General features: G+C 32.4%; 1 protein-coding gene across 10 annotated transcripts in view; it reads left to right on the forward strand.

Moving 5' to 3' along the window:
* The window catches only part of LRRIQ1 (leucine rich repeats and IQ motif containing 1), a 243,654-nt gene that overhangs the window by 25,921 nt on the left and 197,066 nt on the right, over positions 1–20,667 (forward strand). For 6 of the 10 annotated variants that reach the window (XM_063712208.1, XM_054527442.1, XM_054527444.1 and 3 more), the window contains 4 exons: positions 998–1,072; positions 4,378–6,012; positions 14,088–14,240; positions 15,572–15,722. In XM_063712208.1, the coding sequence (XP_063568278.1) occupies positions 998–1,072; positions 4,378–6,012; positions 14,088–14,240; positions 15,572–15,722 (2,014 nt within the window). The remainder of the gene's footprint in view (positions 1–997; positions 1,073–4,377; positions 6,013–14,087; positions 14,241–15,571; positions 15,723–20,667) is intronic. The other 4 variants (XM_054527449.2, XM_054527447.1, XM_054527446.2 and 1 more) reach the window with 1 other exon arrangement.

Consider the following 20,667-nt stretch of genomic DNA (forward strand, 5'->3'; position numbering starts at 1 on the left):
CTCTCGCTCCCTCTCTTGCCATGTGACACACTGGCTCCATTTCTCTTCCACCATGAGTAAACGCATCCTCAGGCCTCACCAGAACCAGATGCTGGCAACGTTCTTCCCGTACAGCCAGCAAAATCATGAATTAACTAAACCTCTTTTCTTTATGAATTATCTAGCCTCAGGTGTTCCCTTACAGCAACACACTAATATAATTTGCTCACCGATCTCATTGTCTCCTTAGTTCTCTTTTAATTTTATCTAATGTAAACTGATGATTTTCATAGAAACAGAGATGTAATTATTTTCCTAGCTCAAAATGTTTAATAAGTGCCAAAAATATGTTTCTCTTCTTGAAAACCTAGTGATTTCAAATACAGTCTTTCTCATAAAACCTTTCCTGATCTAATTATCATGCTCATTATGATTTTTTATATTTTTCTCTTGCAGTAAACTTATTCTGCTAGATTTTGGGTAATGTGTAAATTTATGATAGTGTCTTCACATTATCAGAAGAGTTTTTGAAGAAGGGGGTTGTATTTTACTGATCTTTGTTTATTCTGAGGAGTCTTATCGAATGTGTTGATAAAAAGTTATTGAAAGAAAACCATTACTTATTGAACTGATTTATGTGAATTAAATGGTATGACATGGTGAGAAAACAATTGTAACACAAAACCCATTTTACAAACATTATTGTAATTTTTACAATGCCCAACAGTGTTTCGAGCCAATACATTATATTCTGTGAATAAACATACTCAAATAAATACAACAACTGTCCTAGGTTGCAAACTTCTTTATGTTCTCAGAATGGAAACCCTAGGTATTATTTATGTGACACTTCAGTTTGAGATTAAAGTTGTTATCCCAGTACTAAAAATTGAAAGCCATTGGTTGGGTTGTCATCTTTAACTATTGTTTACAAATATATGTTATGAGAATCATATATAATTAACATAATATTTTTGATATTTGAGTATAGTCATATTTATTATTATCATATGTTCAGCAAGAACAGGACAAGATGAATGATGAACTCTATAAAGAAGAGAAAATTTGGAAAGAGAAATTTAAACAGCATGAGGTATCTATTTGTTGTTTTTAATTAGCACATTAAGCTTTCTTTATTTGAAATACATTACTATGCTTGAAATGGTTATTTTCAGATAGTGCTGCCTAAGTAGTATAAGATTTTAGTTTATTACAGCATTAAAAATTTATTAATCCTCAGAAACACTTCTTGAAATAGAATGTCTTGAAAACGAGAGTTAGCTGGTTTGGTGAGTGTTGTCCATATAAAATTGTAATTCTAACATTTCTTTTAAGGTTTGATGAAATGTACCATTTTGAATATTTCTTTATGTTCAAAGATTATTATGAAAGCTTACTCTTTTTCCTAAACACAATTAAACTTGTTTTGAATATAAGATTGTTCTGATGATACATTTATTGATGAAGTTTTAGTTTTTATTTACTCTAGAGTTTTTATATACAATTATTTTAAGTAATTACAAATTTAAAGTAGATATCTCCCATAATCCTGTTATTTAGCTAAACATTATCCTTTTTTGTTTTCCTTTCAAATCTTTTTTAAATTTATATAAACCCACTCCTGCAAAAGTAGGTGTCTACTACACATTGTCAAATTAAAAAGCTGGTTGAGCATGTAAAGAGACAGAGTCATATGAATGACAAGTGACAAAAAAAGACAATAATAGCTCACCTGTAGATAATCCAAATGTTAAGTATAGTAGAGCTGTTAGAATACCTATAATTATCATCCAGTAGCAAAATACTTAAACACGTGATGTGAAAAGAAAAATAGCATATATAATGAAGTACCAACTCTACATTCTAGAGTTTAAAAAATCCAGTACATAAAATTAAAATTCAGTGGGTGAATTTGATTGGACATAGCAGATGAGACCATTAGTGAAATGGGACAGTTCAATAGAAAATATCCAAATTAAAGCACAGAGAAGAAAAAAAATTGCGAAAAGAGGAAAACAGCACAAGAAATATGTCACACATGGTGAAAAGATATAAAATTTGTATCATATCTTGAGAGGAGACAGAGAATGGGGCAGAAGCAATGAGGTAAAGAGATAATGGTTAAAAAGGCTTCAAATTGTTTTTAAAAAATCAACCAGCATATTCAAAGATAAAAAATAATTTCCAAGTAGGATAAATACAAAGAAAATGCTACCTTGGAATAAATAGTACAATCATTGAAATTCAAAACGAAGGAAAAATAAAGTCTTAGAAGCATCTGGAGGATAAAAGACACATTACCTAAAAAGGAGTAACAGTAAAACAAAAAGCCATCTTTAAGTAAAATGATGGAAGAAAGAAGACAATTCAAAAAACTTAAGTATTCAGTGATAATGGTTTCTTTGTTTATTAGTGTTCTTTGAATCCTGACTCTTCTTCCAATTTCTGGACTCAATTTTTAATTTCCTGGAGTATACACTTAAATAGTTGTCAAAAAACATTTTTGGATGCTAGATTTTCTCAATCTTTGTTTGCATATTTGAAAATATTTTGTTTTGTTTTTTTTGTTTTTTAAGATGGAGTCTCGCACTATCGCCCAGGCTGGAGTGCAGTGGCACGATCTCGGCTCATGCAAGCTCCGCCTGCCGGGTTCACGCCATTCTCCTGCCTCAGCCTCCCGAGTAGCTGGGACTACAGGCGCCCGCCACTGCGCCCGGCTAATTTTTTGTATTGTTAGTAGAGACAAGGTTTCACCGTGTTAGCCAGGATTGAAAATATTTTCAGTTTGCTTTTAAAAATGAATGGTCAGTTTCTTCGGGTGTAGAATACAGATTTATTACCACCTTTAACAGTGTAAAGATATGACTTCGTTGCATATTTATTTATTTTTGCCTATGCTATCTATGATTGCAAATTTGATGCCTTTTCCTTACATTCTTTTGAAGCTTTAGGATTTTTCACTTTATACATTCATCCACACATATTTACTGGTTTTCTACTAGGTCAGGCACTTCTCTGAGTGTTTAAGATATGGAAGTACATAAAATTGAAAATAATCCCTACTTTCAAATGTGGTACACAATTTCCAAGGAGGAGAGATACAAAGGAAATCACACCTTGGAATTAAATAGTACTATTCAAATTCAAGACAAAGGAAAAATAGTGTTGGAAGCATCCAGAGGAAAAAAGGCACACCACCTAAAAAGCAGCACAGTAAAACTAACAGCTTACATTCCCCAGAGTTCTGAAATATTGCTAGCATCTGTCTAAGTGTGTTGTGTATGTGTGCATGCAATGTTCGGTCTTTCTCCCATGGCTTTTTGTTGTTGTTTTTAAGAAAACATATTTTTCTATTATTTTCTTCCCTTCAGTTTTTCTCAGTTCTTTATTCAGGAACTCCTAGTAGTCATGTGTTGCAGTTTCTGTGTTAATCTTCTTTACCTCTGACATATAATTTTTATCTTTGTTATTATTTGTTGTTTGGGGAAAACATCTCATTTTGAAGTTTTTTTTTTAAGTAATCAGCTATTCAGCCATTCTATTTTGATTATTGGTTTAAGTGAGTCATTTTTATTTGAACACTTGAAATATGAAGTTATTCCTGTTTAAATATTTTTTCTAAAATATCTTTATTTAAATTTTTATCTAGTTTATTTAATAGTTCGATTTTCTCAGAAATTGGTTCTTCCTTCTGCTGATTAAAATATAGTCTCATATCCTTTTTGTTAGTTTCCATTAGATATTTGCTCAATTTTGTTGATCTTCTTACTTTTGGTTTAGGACTCTAGTAAAAATAATATTTTCTCACCTAACTAAATATTTCATTAAATGCAGTAGTATGTGGTTATCAACTATTTTGATCATTGAGAAGGGATAAGATATGTGAGTAGGCTGGTTCTGTATATTGTTTTTATGTAGGGACTATCTGGCTTTCTTGGTACCATAAGTTTCACAAAATAATTCCTGTTTTTCCAGTCTCAATACTAGCTCTGAGTCTTCTTTATCAGAACTCTCATTCCAGAAAGTTTGAAGTCCTTTTCTTCTACATGGTTTTTAGCCTGTGGTTTCCTTTTTGTTGTTGTTCTTGTTTGTTTGCTTATTCTGTGTCTTTCTGATTTTATATGCTTTCTATCTTCAAGGAAATCTTCAATTTATATCTGGGTGGCTTAGAATACATGTAACATTAGAGTATCAACTTATCAACATGATTTAATCTCCTAAATATTAAAAAAGTAATACCCTTTAAGATAAATGACTTTAGTTTCTGTAAATAAATTTTATAGAAACCTTATTAAGACTTCAGTTTTAGTATTTGTTTTCAATCTACATTTCAGATGACGTTTTAGTAACATCTCATGTTTAGTTTATGCTGATACCATGTATCTTACTTTGTTTCAGGAGTATATTAGAAACTTGCATTTACAAATGGAAGAAGAAAGAACAAGATTTAAAGACCAACAAGAAAAAGAAAAAAATTGTTTGTTAAAACAGAAGAATAATGCAGCTGTTAAAATTCAAGCTAAATATAAAGCATTTGTAGCCTATCAAAAATATGGCCCAATTATTAAAGAGCAAATTGAAAATAAGAAAAGGAAAGCACAGGAGTGGAAGGAAAAGGAAGCAAAAATACGACAAAAGGAGGAAGAAAATCAAAAAAGATTAGAGGAGGAACAAAGGATAAAAGAAGAGAGAAAAAAGCAAAAGGAAGAGGAAAGGAAAAGGAGAGAAAAAGAATATGAAGAAAAAAAGAATATTGTGAAACAAGAAAGAGAGCAACTAATAAGCAAGGAAAAAATAATATTAAGAGAAGATGCAAGCCAGCAGCTAATAATAAGTAGTGCATTAAAGGAGAGAGGATATAATAACAAACATTTAAGTCTTGAAGATATTTCAAATGATAAAGGTGATAGAGCCAAAAGTCTAGTGGATGAAAATTCAAAGAAGCAGGAAGATGTTCTCCTTTGGCTAGTTGAGGAATCAAATATGAAAGAAAATGTAGGTAGACAGACTATATTAAAAGAATCAACACAAGTCAAGTTAAAAGAATCTATAGCAAGCCAAACAATTCTGGCAGATTTTAAAATGGAAGAAAAAAATGAAAACCTAGCAAAAAAACAATGTTCAGAAGAATTGGTCAAGCAAGAAAGAAAATATGAAAATACAGATAACAAAACTGAATTGGGAAACTCTGATCTAAAAGGAAATCTTAAAGAACAGTTTCCGTTGCAAGAATTAAAGTCTGATGCACAAAAAGAAGAAATCATGAAACATGTCATAAATGAGAATACAGGACAAAAAACCCAGATAATATTAGGACATAACCAAGAAATCAACGAGGTGAAAACCAATGAAGCGCAGAAAATAATCAAAGATAATCAGCAGAAAAAGATACAAAAAGTAGAAAAAGAAGAGATACAAGAACAGAATGGATTATTATATAAAGATAAGGATACTTTAGTTATTTCAGTGAAACAAAAATCACTCTCACTAACATCAGAAAATTCCAAAGATGTAGGAGAAAATGTAATATTACAAGAGAAAGAAATTTATTCAAAATCCAAAGAAATTGAGGAGAACCCAAAAGACAATGCTTGGAATAGTGGCATTGTGATTTTTAACACAACTGATACCATGATAAATAGAGAAGGCAAAAGAAATGACCAAGATTGTGTGTTAGGTAGACATGCTCCTTGTGAAGGCTTGAGTGACTATAATGCAGAAAGCTCCATGGTATCTAAAGAAGTCAACTCTTTTAAATCTGAGATTAGAAAAATTTCAGAAAAATGCCATGAAAATGCACCTGAACCTGAAAGCATGACCTGCTGTGTATCAGAGTCAACCCTTCTATATTCTATTGAAGAAAAGAGACTAGCCTGGATAAAATCATTTAAACCTTGGCTTGAAATTTTCAAGCAAAATCAACAAAAGAAAATTGTTAGAAGAAAGAGACCTGTGAAATGCCCAGCCAACATGACACCCGTTTTGGATAAACTGGAAATTCTTCGATGTGGCCCTTGGGATACTTTACAGCAGGTATTTCTAATTTTATAATAATTTTTCATATTTAATTACAATTAGCTCTTTAAAATATAACTTTTCAGATCTTAGAAAAAGAAATATTTTGTATACAAGAATTGTCTCTCTTTGTTTAATAAAGTTATGAATGAAATACTACCCCATTTGGGAGGGGATATATCTCAACTAAAATTGTTCGAGGCATCTTCCCTAAGTGACACTCTATAAAAAGCTTTGATTTATATTTTTTAATATCTTGAAGCCTATGTTCAAGGGCCCTACAGTCATTATTTAAACCTCTAAGAATGGAAGCATATAGAAAGTTAGGGTTAGAATTATAGTAGGAAACTCCTAAGTAAACAGAAGTTTGCTTTAGACTTGAGCCGCCACACCACCTAGTGGCTTCTTTTGGAATAAAGTGGATTTTATGTCCATGACCACTGTCGTGAAAGAAGGGCTTGCATGATGGAAGACCCTGAAGATCCTAGAATTCCTATCTAGCAACAGTTATTTAGCGTGTGCTATTTAAAGGTGGTGCCTATATGTCTGAAATGTAAAATACTTGTCATCAAATGTTACTAATTTTATATGGTTATGGAGAACATAGTTTCAACCAAAATTAAGACACAGAAACTAATAAATGTATAAAAAAAGAGAAGATAATATTTTAAACAGTGTAACACTAGAAAGCACTTATGATTAAAATACATATATTTAGCTAAGGCTTGAAAGTCAAATGTATTCAATAAAGTTTATTTAGTTTATTGATAAACTTTCTTGCTAGACAGATGCCTAGGAGAAAAAACAATCATATTAATAGATAAACATTATTTTGTTTATTCACTCAGCAAATATTCATCTATCCAATAAGATGATCAATATTTATTGGTGGACTAAATAAAAACAAAGAAAACCCAGTCTTTTCCTTTACGGAGCTTAAACAAATAAATACACACATAAATACGTTATTATGGATCTTGAGAATTGCTGTAAATAAGGCTTCAGAGTATCCTGTGAGAGAATAATAAAATAGTGAGATTTTGAAGAGATTTGTGGTATATGAAATAGCAGTATAAGAGATGAGAACTGGGACATACACTTTTAAGTGTCTTTTATTTCCTAGGTAATGTATTTGCCACATCTATCAGGTTTGTAGAGCTACATATAGAATCTCTCATCTGCTCTTCTCCAATTTTTTCCTTGCGCATGTTATCTCTGGAATCATGTTTTAGCACTTTTCTTTCTCTAACATATTGCTGCAGGCCTTCCAATATGATAACATTAGCAATTATTTAATTTTCCTCATGAGTATCTGTTAAAGCTAGGCACGAGTGATGGCTTCATGCCTACAGTGTACTTGCTTCAAAAGTGAAAATGAAGTTACAGAAACAGTAGTGTTCCTCCCTTGCTTTGTAGGTTTCTGTTCTGTCCAATGAGAAGGAAGTTAAGATGGGTGAACTTCTTTCTCCTTGGCATTTCTTCTCCAGCTTACTGTCTGTTCCTTCTTTTGAACGCTTGTCAATTTACATAAAATCATAATTAACTCTTTCTTTTATTCTTGGAGCAAGGCCTGGCAGACTATTAAAATCTATAGAATACCTGAAGCTTTGTTGAAATGTGGATTCTGATTCAATAGGTCTGGTGATCCACCCATTCTCCATTCTTGCAATGATTCTAAATGATGATGTTGGTGCTGGTGAATGGACTAATCTGAGTAGCAACGTTCTAAAGGGCACCATAATCCTCTCATCACTTCTTAAAGCAGCTATCTCAAGCTTTTAATTTGGCTTTGAAGCATCAAATAGACAGTATAAAGATGAAAAATACATGTGAATGTGCCATATAGATGCTAAAATGTTAAGAAAATATCATCTTTTGTTACCAGACAACTCCTGTAAAGATTCTGTTTGGTAGATGGCTTACCATGGTATCTTTATTCACCACTGTTACTACTGATCCATGGCTCAGTTTCTTTTTGACTTTCTGATCTTTTAGCTTCAGATCTTTGTCCTTATCCTGACCACTCACTGCCATCCTTGGGATGTCCTTCTGGAGATCAACTTAGAAAAGTTTATTGTCTCCCAGTAATGCGTTCATTTTGCTTACATTAATCTCTTACTTTGAGACTTCAAGACATAAATCAGATCTTCGTTTTGTTCATACTTTACACATTGCCAGGCAAATAAAGATACTCAAGTTACAATGAAGTTACATCCAGATAAACCTACATAGCTTACAACTGGGCAAAATCATCTGGCAACGTGGTACACTGTAGAGTATTTGTTGTTTACCCTCATGATCATGTGACTGACTGGGAGCTGCAGCTCCCTGCCATTGCCTGACATTGTGAGAGATTATCATACTTTATATTCCTAGCTTGGGAAAAGATCAAAATTCAAAATTTGAAGTATGGTTTCAACTAAATATCTATTGATCTCACACCATCATAAAATTAAAAAAAAAATCTACGTTAAACTATCTCTTGTCAGGAACTATCTGTAATGACTTTCATTACCTGATTATAGGATGGATGGGTGGGGGGATGAATAAAGAATTCTAGTCGAAATATCTAATGTAGAGAACGGGTTGATGGGTGCAGCAAACCACCACGGCATGTGGCACGTGTATACCTATATAACAAAACTGCACGTTCTGCACATGTATCCCATGTATACATGTAACCTAAAGTATAATTTAAAAAAAAAGAACTGCAATTGAATGTTAATCTTATCTCCTTATTACTACCAGTTTCACAGTTTAGATAAAGTATATTGACTGAAGAGGAAATTAATGTAAAATTATTGAAGTGTAGCTTATTAGACTACTAAGTTCTATGTTAAGACTGTTTCTAATTTTATTTCTGCCACTTACTGGCTGTGACACCTTATGCAAATGCTTGACCTGTATGAGCCTCAGTTTTGTCTTTCACAAACTGGAAGAGCAATATCTATTATATAGGATCATTGAGTTTTAAAATGCTGTATGTAAAGAACATGGCCCAGGGCTTCTAATATCACTTGTCAAATGTGGGTCTCAAGCAAGCAAAGAGAAGGCAAATGGATTGTTTTTAAGGGCTGCTTAATAGCCCGTTTCATCAAAAAAGTTATAAAGTTGAAAATACTAGACCATTGGGTTATATGCAGTAATATCTCAAAAGAGAAGACTAAAGAGCAATAATTATAGGTAATGAATATATTTTTTTTATTATTTTTAAATGTTTTAACTATTTTTTATTTTTGGCATTTTGCTACTAATGGTAACTTGTATTAAGTAATAACCACCACAAAAAAGGGCACCGAGCTTAAGGATTTTTAAGTATTGCTTTATACCATAACATGAATAATAATATTTTAGCTGCTTATTAACTTTTAGATCAAGAAGTCTCACTTCTCTTATACAAAGTAAATTGTAATGAACTGCTATTGGAATGATAGGTGACATACCTGAAATTATTTTGGAGCTGTTTTATTCAAACCACTAATCAAACCTTGGACTCAGTCCCTTTGCAGCTGATTTTTAAAACAATATTATTTTTCCCTGCCAAATAGATTTGAGATTCAATCACTGAATAAATGTTCTGAAAAAGTAAAAAAAAAAAATAGACTTGTTGCTTGCATTACTTTTGTAGTTATGTTTACCGTAGATGACTGACATTTCTTAGGTTTAACTCAAGAATAATTGAGAATAAAATCTCTAAAAAGTATATTGCTGAGTTAGGGAATTTTATCTACAATGGGATGTAAAGGATTTGGGAAAATACAGATGATTAAGTAGAAAATTGATTTGGAATCTGTTATTAAAATATAATGAGTGTTTCATAGCTTCTATAGGTGGAATAGTTCATTCTCAAGTCATGAGAGTCTGAAAGTATAACTTTTTCAAATGTTTTTACATAATTTTTTATAAGAAAAAGGAAGTATGAGTGCTATAAATATAGTTGAGTTTTGCCACAGGCTAGGGAAGTTCATTCATTTATTTATTTTAAGAAACACTTACCCAACACCCATTATGCTCCAATTGCTGTTTTTCAAGTTGACCATACACTAATGAACACATACGATTACTAATTCTATATTGACCTTAATTTTGAAGCATAAAGTGGTTTTATGTATGTGGCTCCTGTCATACATGTATCCATAATTAATAAAAAATTTTATTTTGATCTCATATATTTGGAAAAATCTGTGGTCGAGTAGGGGAATATATTACTATACTATAAAGATTTTTTTTAAATGTTCAATGAAAAGAGCTTCAATTAAAGGAGGAAATAGGAAGCTCCTCATATTCAAAAGTAAATACCACTAACAAGGATACTGTAGCAGTTACTTCTGTACTGTAATAAGATTAAAGGACAGAAATTGCCACATCATAAATAACTAGAACTTAATTGTGCTTGTGTAGTTAATTGAAAGCAACATGTTACTAAATCACACTGAATAATATAAATTATAATGTTGAGTAGCATTTGTTACTATACAGCTGTAATTGTTGAATTTTCAATTTTTAAGTGCTCAATTCTAAATAATGTTTTCATTTTTAGTGTAGAGCCAGTTTTCCAGTTACAGAATGTATATCTGTTTGTTACAGATTAACTAGGCAGTACATAGAAGTTATCTCCATACAAATTGATGAGTATATTTTCGTTCTGAAAAAATTATTAAAAATAAATTTGTTCCAAAATTGCTTTAGGTTATGAATAATTGAGACGTTCCTAAAATGATTTTGAAACTAGAAGTCTTATTTATCTGAAGTTTTAATTATTGCTTTTGGTAATTAAAACAGAGTGGTCTAATTCCTTTCTTTATATCACCATGAACACATGATCCTTCAATTTACTTACATAAATATGTAAATTTAAAACTTTTAGTTTAATTTAATGCACAGGAAATGTTCCGTACAAAGAGGAGTTACTGCATTCTAAAATTTTGTACTTTTTCAGTGTTTTTTGTAACAATAATGCTTCCAATTTTAATATAATATTTTTATGATTTTAAGTATGGTATACACAAGAATATTCTTATCAAGCTAATGATTTTTAACTTTTACTTTAAGTTCAAGGGTACAAATGCAGCTTTGTTATAAAGGTATTTTGCATGATGCTGAAGTTTGGAGCATAATTGAACCTGTCACCCAGGTAGTGAGCATAGTACCCAATAGGTGGTTTTTCAACTCTTGTCCCCTTCCTTTCACCACTTCTTTTTTTCCCCAGTGTCTATTGCTCCTATTTTTATGTCCTTGTTTACCCAATTTTTAGTTCCCACTTATAAATGAGAATATGTGGTATTTGGTTTTCTGTTTCTGTGTTAGTTGGCTAAGGATAATGGTTTCCACTTGCAACCATGTTGCTGCAAAAGACATGATTTCATTTTTTATGGCTATATATTATTCCAGGCTATATATGTACTCCTTTTTTTTTTTTTAGTCTAATCCACTGTTGATGAGCATCTGGGTTGATTCTATGTCTTTGGTATTGTAAATAGTGCTGCGATGAACATACTGGTATATGTGTCTTTTTGGTAGAATGATTTATTTTTCTTTTGATATATATCCAGTAATGGGATAGGTGGGTTGAATGGTGGTTCAACTCTTAGTTCTTTGAGAAATCTCCAAACCGCTTTCCACAGTGGCTTAACTAATTTATATCACTACCAACAATGAACAGGTGTTCCCTTTTCTCTGTAACCTCACCAACATCTATTATTTTTTGACTTTTTAGCAAAAGCCATTCTAATTGGTGTGAGATGGTATCTCATTGTGGTTTTTATTTGCATTTCTCTGATGAGTAGTGGTGTTGAGCATTTTTTCATATGTTTGTTGGCCACGTGTATGTCTTCTTTCAAAACATCTCTGTTCATGTTCTTTGCCTACTTCTTCATGGGGTTATTTGCTTTTTACTTTCTGATTTAAGTTCCTTGTAGATGCTGGATATTATATGTTTGTCCGGTGCATAGTCTACAATTTTTTTTCCCATTCTGTAGGTTGTCTGTTTACTCTTTTAATAGTTTCTCTAGCTGTGCAGAAGCTCTCTAGTTTAATTAGGCCCCACTTGTCAATTTTTGTTTTTGTTGCAATTGCTTTTGAGGACTTAGCCATACATTATTTGCCAAAGGTGACATAAAGAAGGGTATTTCCCATAAAAACTAATTTAAGATAGATGAAAGACTTAAATAGAAGACCTCAAACTATGAAAATCCTACAAAAGCTAATGATTTTATTTAATCTAATTTTTAACTTTTGTGGGTACATAGTAGGTATATATATTTATGGGATACATGATATATTTTGATTCAGGCATGCAATGCATAATAATCACATTATGGTAGATGGAGTATCCATTATCTCAAGTATTTACCCTTTCTTTGTGTTACAAATAATCCAGTTATACTCTTAGTCATTTTAAAATGTACAATAAATTATTATTGACTTTAGTCACCCCATTGTGCTATCAAATACTAGATCACATTCATTTATCTTATTATATTTTGTACCCATTCATCATCTCCACTTCCCTCAACCCCACCCCACTACCATTCCAGCCTCTGGTAACCATCATTTGACTTTCTAATCCTATGAGTTCAATTGTTTTATTTTTAGTTCCCACAAATAAGCAAGGATATGCAAAGTTTGTCTATCTGTACCTGGTTTATTTCACTTAATGACTTCCAATTTTATCTATATTATTGCAAATGGCAGGATCTCATTGTTTTTGATGGCTGAATAGTGCTCCATGGTGTATATGTACCACTTTTTCTCTATTCATTTCTCTGTTAATGAACACTTAGGTTGCTTCTAAATCTTGGCTATTGTGCAGAGTACTGCCATAAAAATGAGGGTACAGATAACTCTTCATTATACTGATTTCATTTCTTTCGGATATATACCTAGCAGTGGTATTTCTGGAACATATGGTAGCTCAGTTTTTTGAGGAATCTCCAAACTGTTCTCCACAGTGGCTGTACTAATTCACATTCCCACCAACTGTGTAAGAGGGTTCCCTTTTCTCCACATCCTCTCCAGCATTTGCCTGACTTTTGCACATAAGCCATTTTAACTGGGGTGAGTTGACATCTCATTGTTGTTTTGATTTACATTTATCTGATGATCAGTGATATAAGCACCTTTTCATATGACTGTTTGCCATTTATATATTTTCTTGAGAAATATCTATTCAGATCTTTTGCCCATTTTTAGATTGGATTATGAGACTTTTTCCTATTGAGCTGTTTGAGCTTCTTATATATTCCAGTTACTAATCCCTTGTCAGCTGGATAGTTTGCAAGTATTATTCCCTTTCTGTGGACTGTCTCTCCACTTTGTTGATTGTTTCCTTTGCTGTACAGAAGCTTTTTAACTTGATGTAATTCCATTTGTCCATTTTTGCTTTGGTTGCCTGTGCTTGTAGGGTATTACTCAAGAAATATTTGCCTAGTCCTATGTCCTGGAGAGTTTCCCCAATTAAAAAAATATATTATCAGTTTCATAGTTTGGGATCTTAGATTTAAGTATGTTTAATCTATTTTAATTTCATTTTTGTGTGTGGTAAGAGATGGGGGTCTAGTTTCATTTTTCTGCATATAGATATGCAGTGTTTTCCAGCACCACTATTGAAGAGACTGGCCTTTCTCCAATGTATGTTCTTGGCACCTTTGTCAAAAATGAGTTAACTGTAGATGTATGAATTTGTTTTTGCATTCTCTGTGCTGTTTCATTGGTCTGTGTGTCTGTTTTTATGTCAGTACCATGCTGTTTTGGTTACTATAACTGTGTAATATAATTTGAAGTCCATACCACTTTAAAAATCAAAAATTGGTGAAAACTCAGGGAGTGAGCTAATACATGATTATGTTGTTGCTTTTATGTATCTTACCTTTGAACTTGAATTTGTCATAGATGATTGCAATATTTTGTCCTTGTATGTGGGGAGCAAAAGAGGCCAGATAGCTTAACAAATTGAGTTGTTAATAAATATGGGCTTCAACATATAGTATTATTTTTCTTAAATGAATTTTCTAAACAGTTTTGTAAGGCTAATATTGTTTATATTCAGTTTTGTTAAATAACACTATACACTGCAATTTTCTTGATTCCTCTAGGTTACAACAGTTACATTTCAAGATTTGCCAGGCTGTGTTCTCTCTACACTGGCAGAGTGTACAAATCTTCAGTTTCTATCCCTTCGACGCTGTGGATTAACTTCTTTGCACAGCCTGAGTAATTGTAAAAAACTTAAGTACATTGATGCACAGGTATGGTCTCTGCCTTACTGTTATTTATTTTATAATAAAATATAAAATGGATTTATGTTTACATTTCAGAAATGACACTTTTGAAGAAACAATTACTAAACTAACGTGTAACTCAGAGCCTGAAGAGATCAGGTGGTATGGTAAAGTTTTGAGAAGCAGAGAGGGAAGTTTATTGGATGATATGACCTAAAATGACCTATCTCTATCTGTAGCTAATATGGTTATTGTTTTCATTACTTTTGCTGCACAACAAATTATTATATTACTTAGTAGTTTAAACCAACAACCATCTTATTTGTTCATGGTTCTGTGGGCCATTAATTGTGACTAAACTTGGCTGGGCATTTTTTCTCATTTCTATTGTATTTACTGGGTCTCTTATGTAACTGCAGTGAAATGGAAGCTAGAGCTAGAATGTCCTAAATCACTTACCTTATGTGTCTGCTTCCTTGGCAGGATTGTCTGGAAGATGGGAATATCTCTAGTTATATGGGGCTTCTTTCCAGGGTGCTTGTAGGGTATTACTCAAGAGCAGGATCTCAAGAGTGAGTGTTCCTAAAAGACATGCTGCAGTATGCAAGTGCTTATAAAACATCTGCTTACATCATGTTGGCTAATGTTTTATTGGCTAAGCCCTGAGGTCATGTGGAAGGGGACCATATGGATATGCGCATATTGGTTTCTGATGTGTACTGGGAGCTACCAAAGTAACAGTCTATTAAAATCTATCCTCTGGCTTATAATGATTCACATCTTTCCCACATGCAAAATACATTCATATCCCAAATACACCAAAGTATCATTAACTTAACGCATCAGGCTCAAGTTCGAAGCACAGGCTTTTCTCATCTAAATCAGGTCCAGGTGGAGATGAGGCTCACCAGGTCCAGTTCCTTGGATGCATCCACTGAGGTGAAGCCCTCTCAACTCAGATATCTGCAATCTAAAATTAAAAATTATCTACCGCCACCCCACATACAATGGTGGGACAGGGCTTGATTAACAATAGCCATTCCCATTCAAGATGGGAGGAACAAGAATGACAATATATTAACTTTTTAAAATTTATATTGTTTAAAATACTTGTTATCCTCTGTATTTTCTGTATTTTAAAACAATAATATTTAATATATTAAAAATTAATTATTTATTAGTTTACTTAATATTTTCATCGAAATAGTATAACAGTTTGAAGGGTTATCTTAGAAGTTAAAGATTCAGATATTAATTTGGAGATCCTATCTCATCTTTCTTTCCTCTTTTTGAAAGCTTTAAATAGTTCATTAATAAGCCATTGAAATAAAACTAATTACATTTGTTCTTTGCTTCAGGAAAACCATATTGAGGCTATTGAGTGTGAAAATTTGGAAAATCTCTGTGTTGTTCTTCTTAATAAAAATCAACTGACTTCTCTTCATGGTTTGGATGGCTGTACTAATATTCAATGTCTTGAACTTTCACATAATAAAATTACTCGAATTGGTAAGAACAATGAAATTTTAATATTTAAAGATTTATTTCTCATAATTTGTTGTGTTTTATTTATTCCTTTTTAGGAGTAGGCCACCATCACAAATCTGCATATTTTATTTATGTTATACTTTTAAAATTTAGATTAGAAAAATAAAATTACTTTTAATGTCTATAAAAGGAATATGCTCTCCCACCCCTGGCAACTCTGTAGTTCTTAGCAGCCCCCTAAGTTAGTATATTTACTTCTCTGTTTCTTTTCCTACAACCAATAGTGATTTGAGCTCTATGGGAATATAACACCCTTATATTGTGCCATGATATTTTTATGGATCATCTGCTTCCCAAATGCCTCAGCAATTGTTGTAACTGTTTGCTGGTAAACCTTTTTCATCACCACTCTCATTAGCTACATACATCACTTGGACTTATCTTTCCTTCTTCAGATAAAGTTCCTAAAACCACATGAAAGATTCATCAGGCTGCATCTCCCTAAACTTCTCAGTCCCTCCAGAGCTATATCTGCATGTAACTATATTGACTTCCTTCCTTATATCTTATAATTTATATAGGTAGCAATGAAAATCACTTTTCTTACTTAAAGACCAGTCCTTTTATTTTTTGTTTTAGCAATTTTTTTGTGGACCCAAGTTTATCTTTTATTTTTTATTTATTTATTTATATTTTTTGATATGGTCTTGCTATGTTGCCCAGGCTTGTCTTGAACTCCTGGGCTCAACGGATTTGCCCACCTCAGTTTCCCGAGTAGCTGGGACTACAGACATGTACCACTACAGTCGACTAGTCCTATTTTCTATAAATATTCCCATCAGCCCCTCTGGACCTTACTCCATTATTTTTCATCAGCCTTCTGTCAAAGTGTTTCTATTGCTGTGTCCTTTCCTTCACATTTCTAAATGAAATTAAAACAAAAAAGAAAATGAAAAAAAAAAAAAAACCTTTCCTCTTACCTCACATTGAGTTCTATCATTGCCTCCCCTCTCTTCTTCCCCTTTATTGTCAAGTTTTGGGAAAGAAAGAATGTTTTGTGTTTGCTTTTACATCTTATCACCCAACTTCCCTCTTCTACCCACTGAAATGCGACTCAAGTTACTTCTGCATTATTACCAGCATGATGATTCTGAAATAAAAATTGTATTGTATTATTCACCTCCTGGCTTGATTTCTTCTATTGTTTTTTATTATTTAATTCATGATGAAATTCTCAAGGGCCTTGGTAGAGGCTTAATAATGGTTAATGAACAATCAAGGATGGCCAAAAAGTTGGGAACTGGATTAAAATTTTACTTTGATATGGGACAGATGGCTGAAATATTGGGCTCTCAGAGGATACCATACTGTCCACCTTTTCAGTCCTTTAATCATTAGAAAGTCTAATCTAGACTGAAATATCAGAGTAGAATGGGCGTAGATAGGGGAATAGAAATAAGCTTAATTTCTGTGTTTAGTCCTGGTTATACTATTAGTTTGCTTGTTTGTGTATATTTTGTTTTTTCTTCTCCTTTTATTGTGGAAAATTTCAAACATTTATAAATGTACAATAATACTTAGAAATTCCATATAGCCATTAGTTATATTAAACATTTGCTTCATCTTTACTTTTTTGGGGTTTTGATTTCATTTTTTTCTTTCATAAAGGAGATCCCCAGACCATGTAATTCCATTCCTTCATACTTCAGGAGACAGTTTTGAATAATATGGCCCTCTCTTACTTAACCCCATTGCATTCTGACACCTAATGGAATTAATAATGAAACCTTGTATCAACTGATAGCACGTAATCAAATTTTTCTAATTTTCTAAGTGTCTGGGTTTATTGGAATCATAACATCAATTATGAGTATATATTACATTTACCTAGGTCTTTGAAGTCTCTTTAAATCTGCAGCAGTCCTCACGGCTTTTTTTTTTTTTTTTCCATTCCGTTGATTTGTTGCAGAACCTGTGTGAATTGTCTTACAGAATGTCCTGCCTCAGGCTTTGTCCATTTACTTTTTTTAGTTTTAATGAAATTGTTTCATTAAGCCCTGTATTTTCTATAAATTGAAGTGAGTTAAAAACAGTTTGATTAAGTTAAATAGTAAGCTGCTTTGGCAGGAATTCTTCATAGGTGGTGTTCTGTGCTTTATATTTGATTACATCAGCGGTCATACAGTATTTGACGGTTTACTTTTAGTGATGCTACACTTGAGTGTTTGGTGTAGCTGATGATAGCCTAAACACTCTGTTATAAAGTTCACCATCAACCTTTCATTTAATATTCATCCATTGATTAATATGACCTGGATCAATTAATGCAGCAGAGGATGTGATTTGTGAGTTTTCTATTTGATCATTTCTTCCACAGCCTTTAAGCTGGAATTCTTTAATCAATTAGAACTATTTTGTTATCCTGAAATGGTTTGTAGCAGAATGACAGGGCTAAATGCTTACTATTGTATTGAGAAATTCTTTTATTTATTTATTTATTTATTATTATTATACTTTAGGTTTTAGGGTACATGTGCGCAATGTGCAGGTTAGTTACATATGTATACATGTGCCATGCTGGTGCGCTGCACCCACCAACTCGTCATCTAGCATTAGGTATATCTCCCAATGCTATCCCTCCCCGCTCCCCCCACCCCACAACAGTCCCCAGAGTGTGATGTTCCCCTTCCTGTGTCCATGTGTTCTCATTGTTCAATTCCCACCTATGAGTGAGAATATGCAGTGTTTGGTTTTTTGTTCTTGCAGTAGTTTACTGAGAATGATGATTTCCAATTTCATCCATGTCCCTACAAAGGACATGAACTCATCATTTTTTATGGCTGCATATAGTATTCCATGGTGTATATGTGCCACATTTTCTTAATCCAGTCTATCATTGTTGGACATTTGGGTTGGTTCCAAGTCTTTGCTATTGTGAATAATGCCGCAATAAACATACGTGTGCATGTGTCTTTATAGCAGCATGATTTATAGTCCTTTGGCTATATACCCAAAGTCTTAGTGACCCTAGTTACTTTCAGTGGTGCCAACTTGTTTCTTGTTTGTTTGTTTGTTTAGTTTGTTTTACTGCTTGTTCTGCCTTTCTCTCTCTCTCTCAATATTCTTATGAAAATATACATTTTTATAGCTCAGAATATTTCAGTCAGTTGCTCTTTGTTTTGATACTCTAATTGTTTTGTATTATGAACTTGAATTGAGGATAGCAAATATGCTTTAGACTTACAGCTGTATTCATTTTTTCTTCCACTATATTCCTTGGTTTATGGCAACATTAATATAACCACGTGCCACATCTTATCCATAAAATAACTTCAAAACAACAATGCCACTATTACTATTTATAAAAAACTTACTAATTTTAAGATTTATTTACATTTTTTGTCCTTGCACTATCCCAAACAGATATGATTAAAATAGTACGTTATAAAATCATTTGAAATATTTTATCTTTGGGATTAGATTATAAATTTGATAATTTAGTTTACTAAATTGACTAATTTGATAAATTAATTCACTTTTCCCATTTGATTGTGTTTAACTTTTATATGTAACACAGATTCATGATTCCAAAATGAAAACTACATTGAAAAAGCATACTCAAGATATCATACATTAGTCCCTGTCCTTTTCACTCTTCTCTCCCATTTGCTTTTATATGTGGAATTTTTGTATAATATGTACATATATAATATGTAAAACATATATGTGTGCATCTATATATATGCACATATCTAGGGGAATACATGTATGTATGCTAATCCTCTCACAAAATGTAGCGTATTTTAAGTACTGTTCTTTGTCTTGCTTTTTTTACTTAACAACATGTTATGGAATTTATAATTCTTTTTCCATAGCTACTTAATATTCTATTGTGTGAAATGACCAGAGTTTTCCTATTTTTGCCTTGCTGATGGATATTGAATGGTTTCCAGTCTTCCATATTACCATAATGAATATGACATCTATTTAATTTCATATTTGATCAGATATATCTTCAGGTTAGTTTCCTGCAATTTGTATCAATGGGTCAAAAGATATCTATAATTTAGGAAGACAGTGTCAGACTCCCTTTATATATATTGTGCCTGTTCTCCTGCTGCTGATAAAGATATAGCCGAGAATGGGTGATTTATAAAAGAAAGAGGTTTAATGGACTCACAGTTCCACATGACTGGGGCTTCAAAATCATGGAGGAAGACAATGCAAGAGCAAAGGGACGTCTTACATGGCGGCAGGCCAAAGGGCTTGTGCAGGGGATCTCCCATTTATAAAACCATCAGATCTTGTGAGCCTTATTCACTACCACAAGAACAGTATGGAGGAAACTTCTCCCATGATTCACTTATCTCCACCTGGCCTGCCCTTGACGTGTGGGGATTATTACAATTCAAGGTGAGATTTGGGTGGGGACACAACCAAACCATATCATTGCCATTTAGTACTTTTACCACAAATGCATGATAATACTAGTTTCTTGGCTTTTTCTTTTCTGTTTATTATGCTGTTCTTTTCTATTTTGAGTTAAATATTTAATGCAATTATTTTTAAATTTTTTCAATCGTATCGACATAAATACCTAAATCTATAGATTTTCCTCTGAGCAATGCTTAGTCTGTAACTTGTGACATGTAGATATTTTCATCATTTTTATAATTTAAGGTTTTTAAAAATCTTTTACCTAAGATTTAAAATTTCCATATAGAAAGGTCATTTTTTTGATGATTTTTTTAGTTTTATTGTTTTATAGCCGGAGAATAATTTTTGTGCTATTTCTGTTTTTGGAACTTATTTTGGCTCTCTTGCTAATCTAATATGTGGTCAATTTTCATGAATGTTTTAGGTGTACTTGAAAAGGAGGCAGGGTTTTTTATTATTGGGATAAAGAGTTTATTTTGTATGTGTAAGATCTGCCTGACTGATAATTTTTTTAAAGGTGTTCTGTTTG

The sequence above is a fragment of the Pongo abelii genome, chromosome 10, assembly GCF_028885655.2.
Source record: "Pongo abelii isolate AG06213 chromosome 10, NHGRI_mPonAbe1-v2.0_pri, whole genome shotgun sequence".
NCBI classification, from domain to species: Eukaryota; Metazoa; Chordata; class Mammalia; order Primates; family Hominidae; genus Pongo; species Pongo abelii.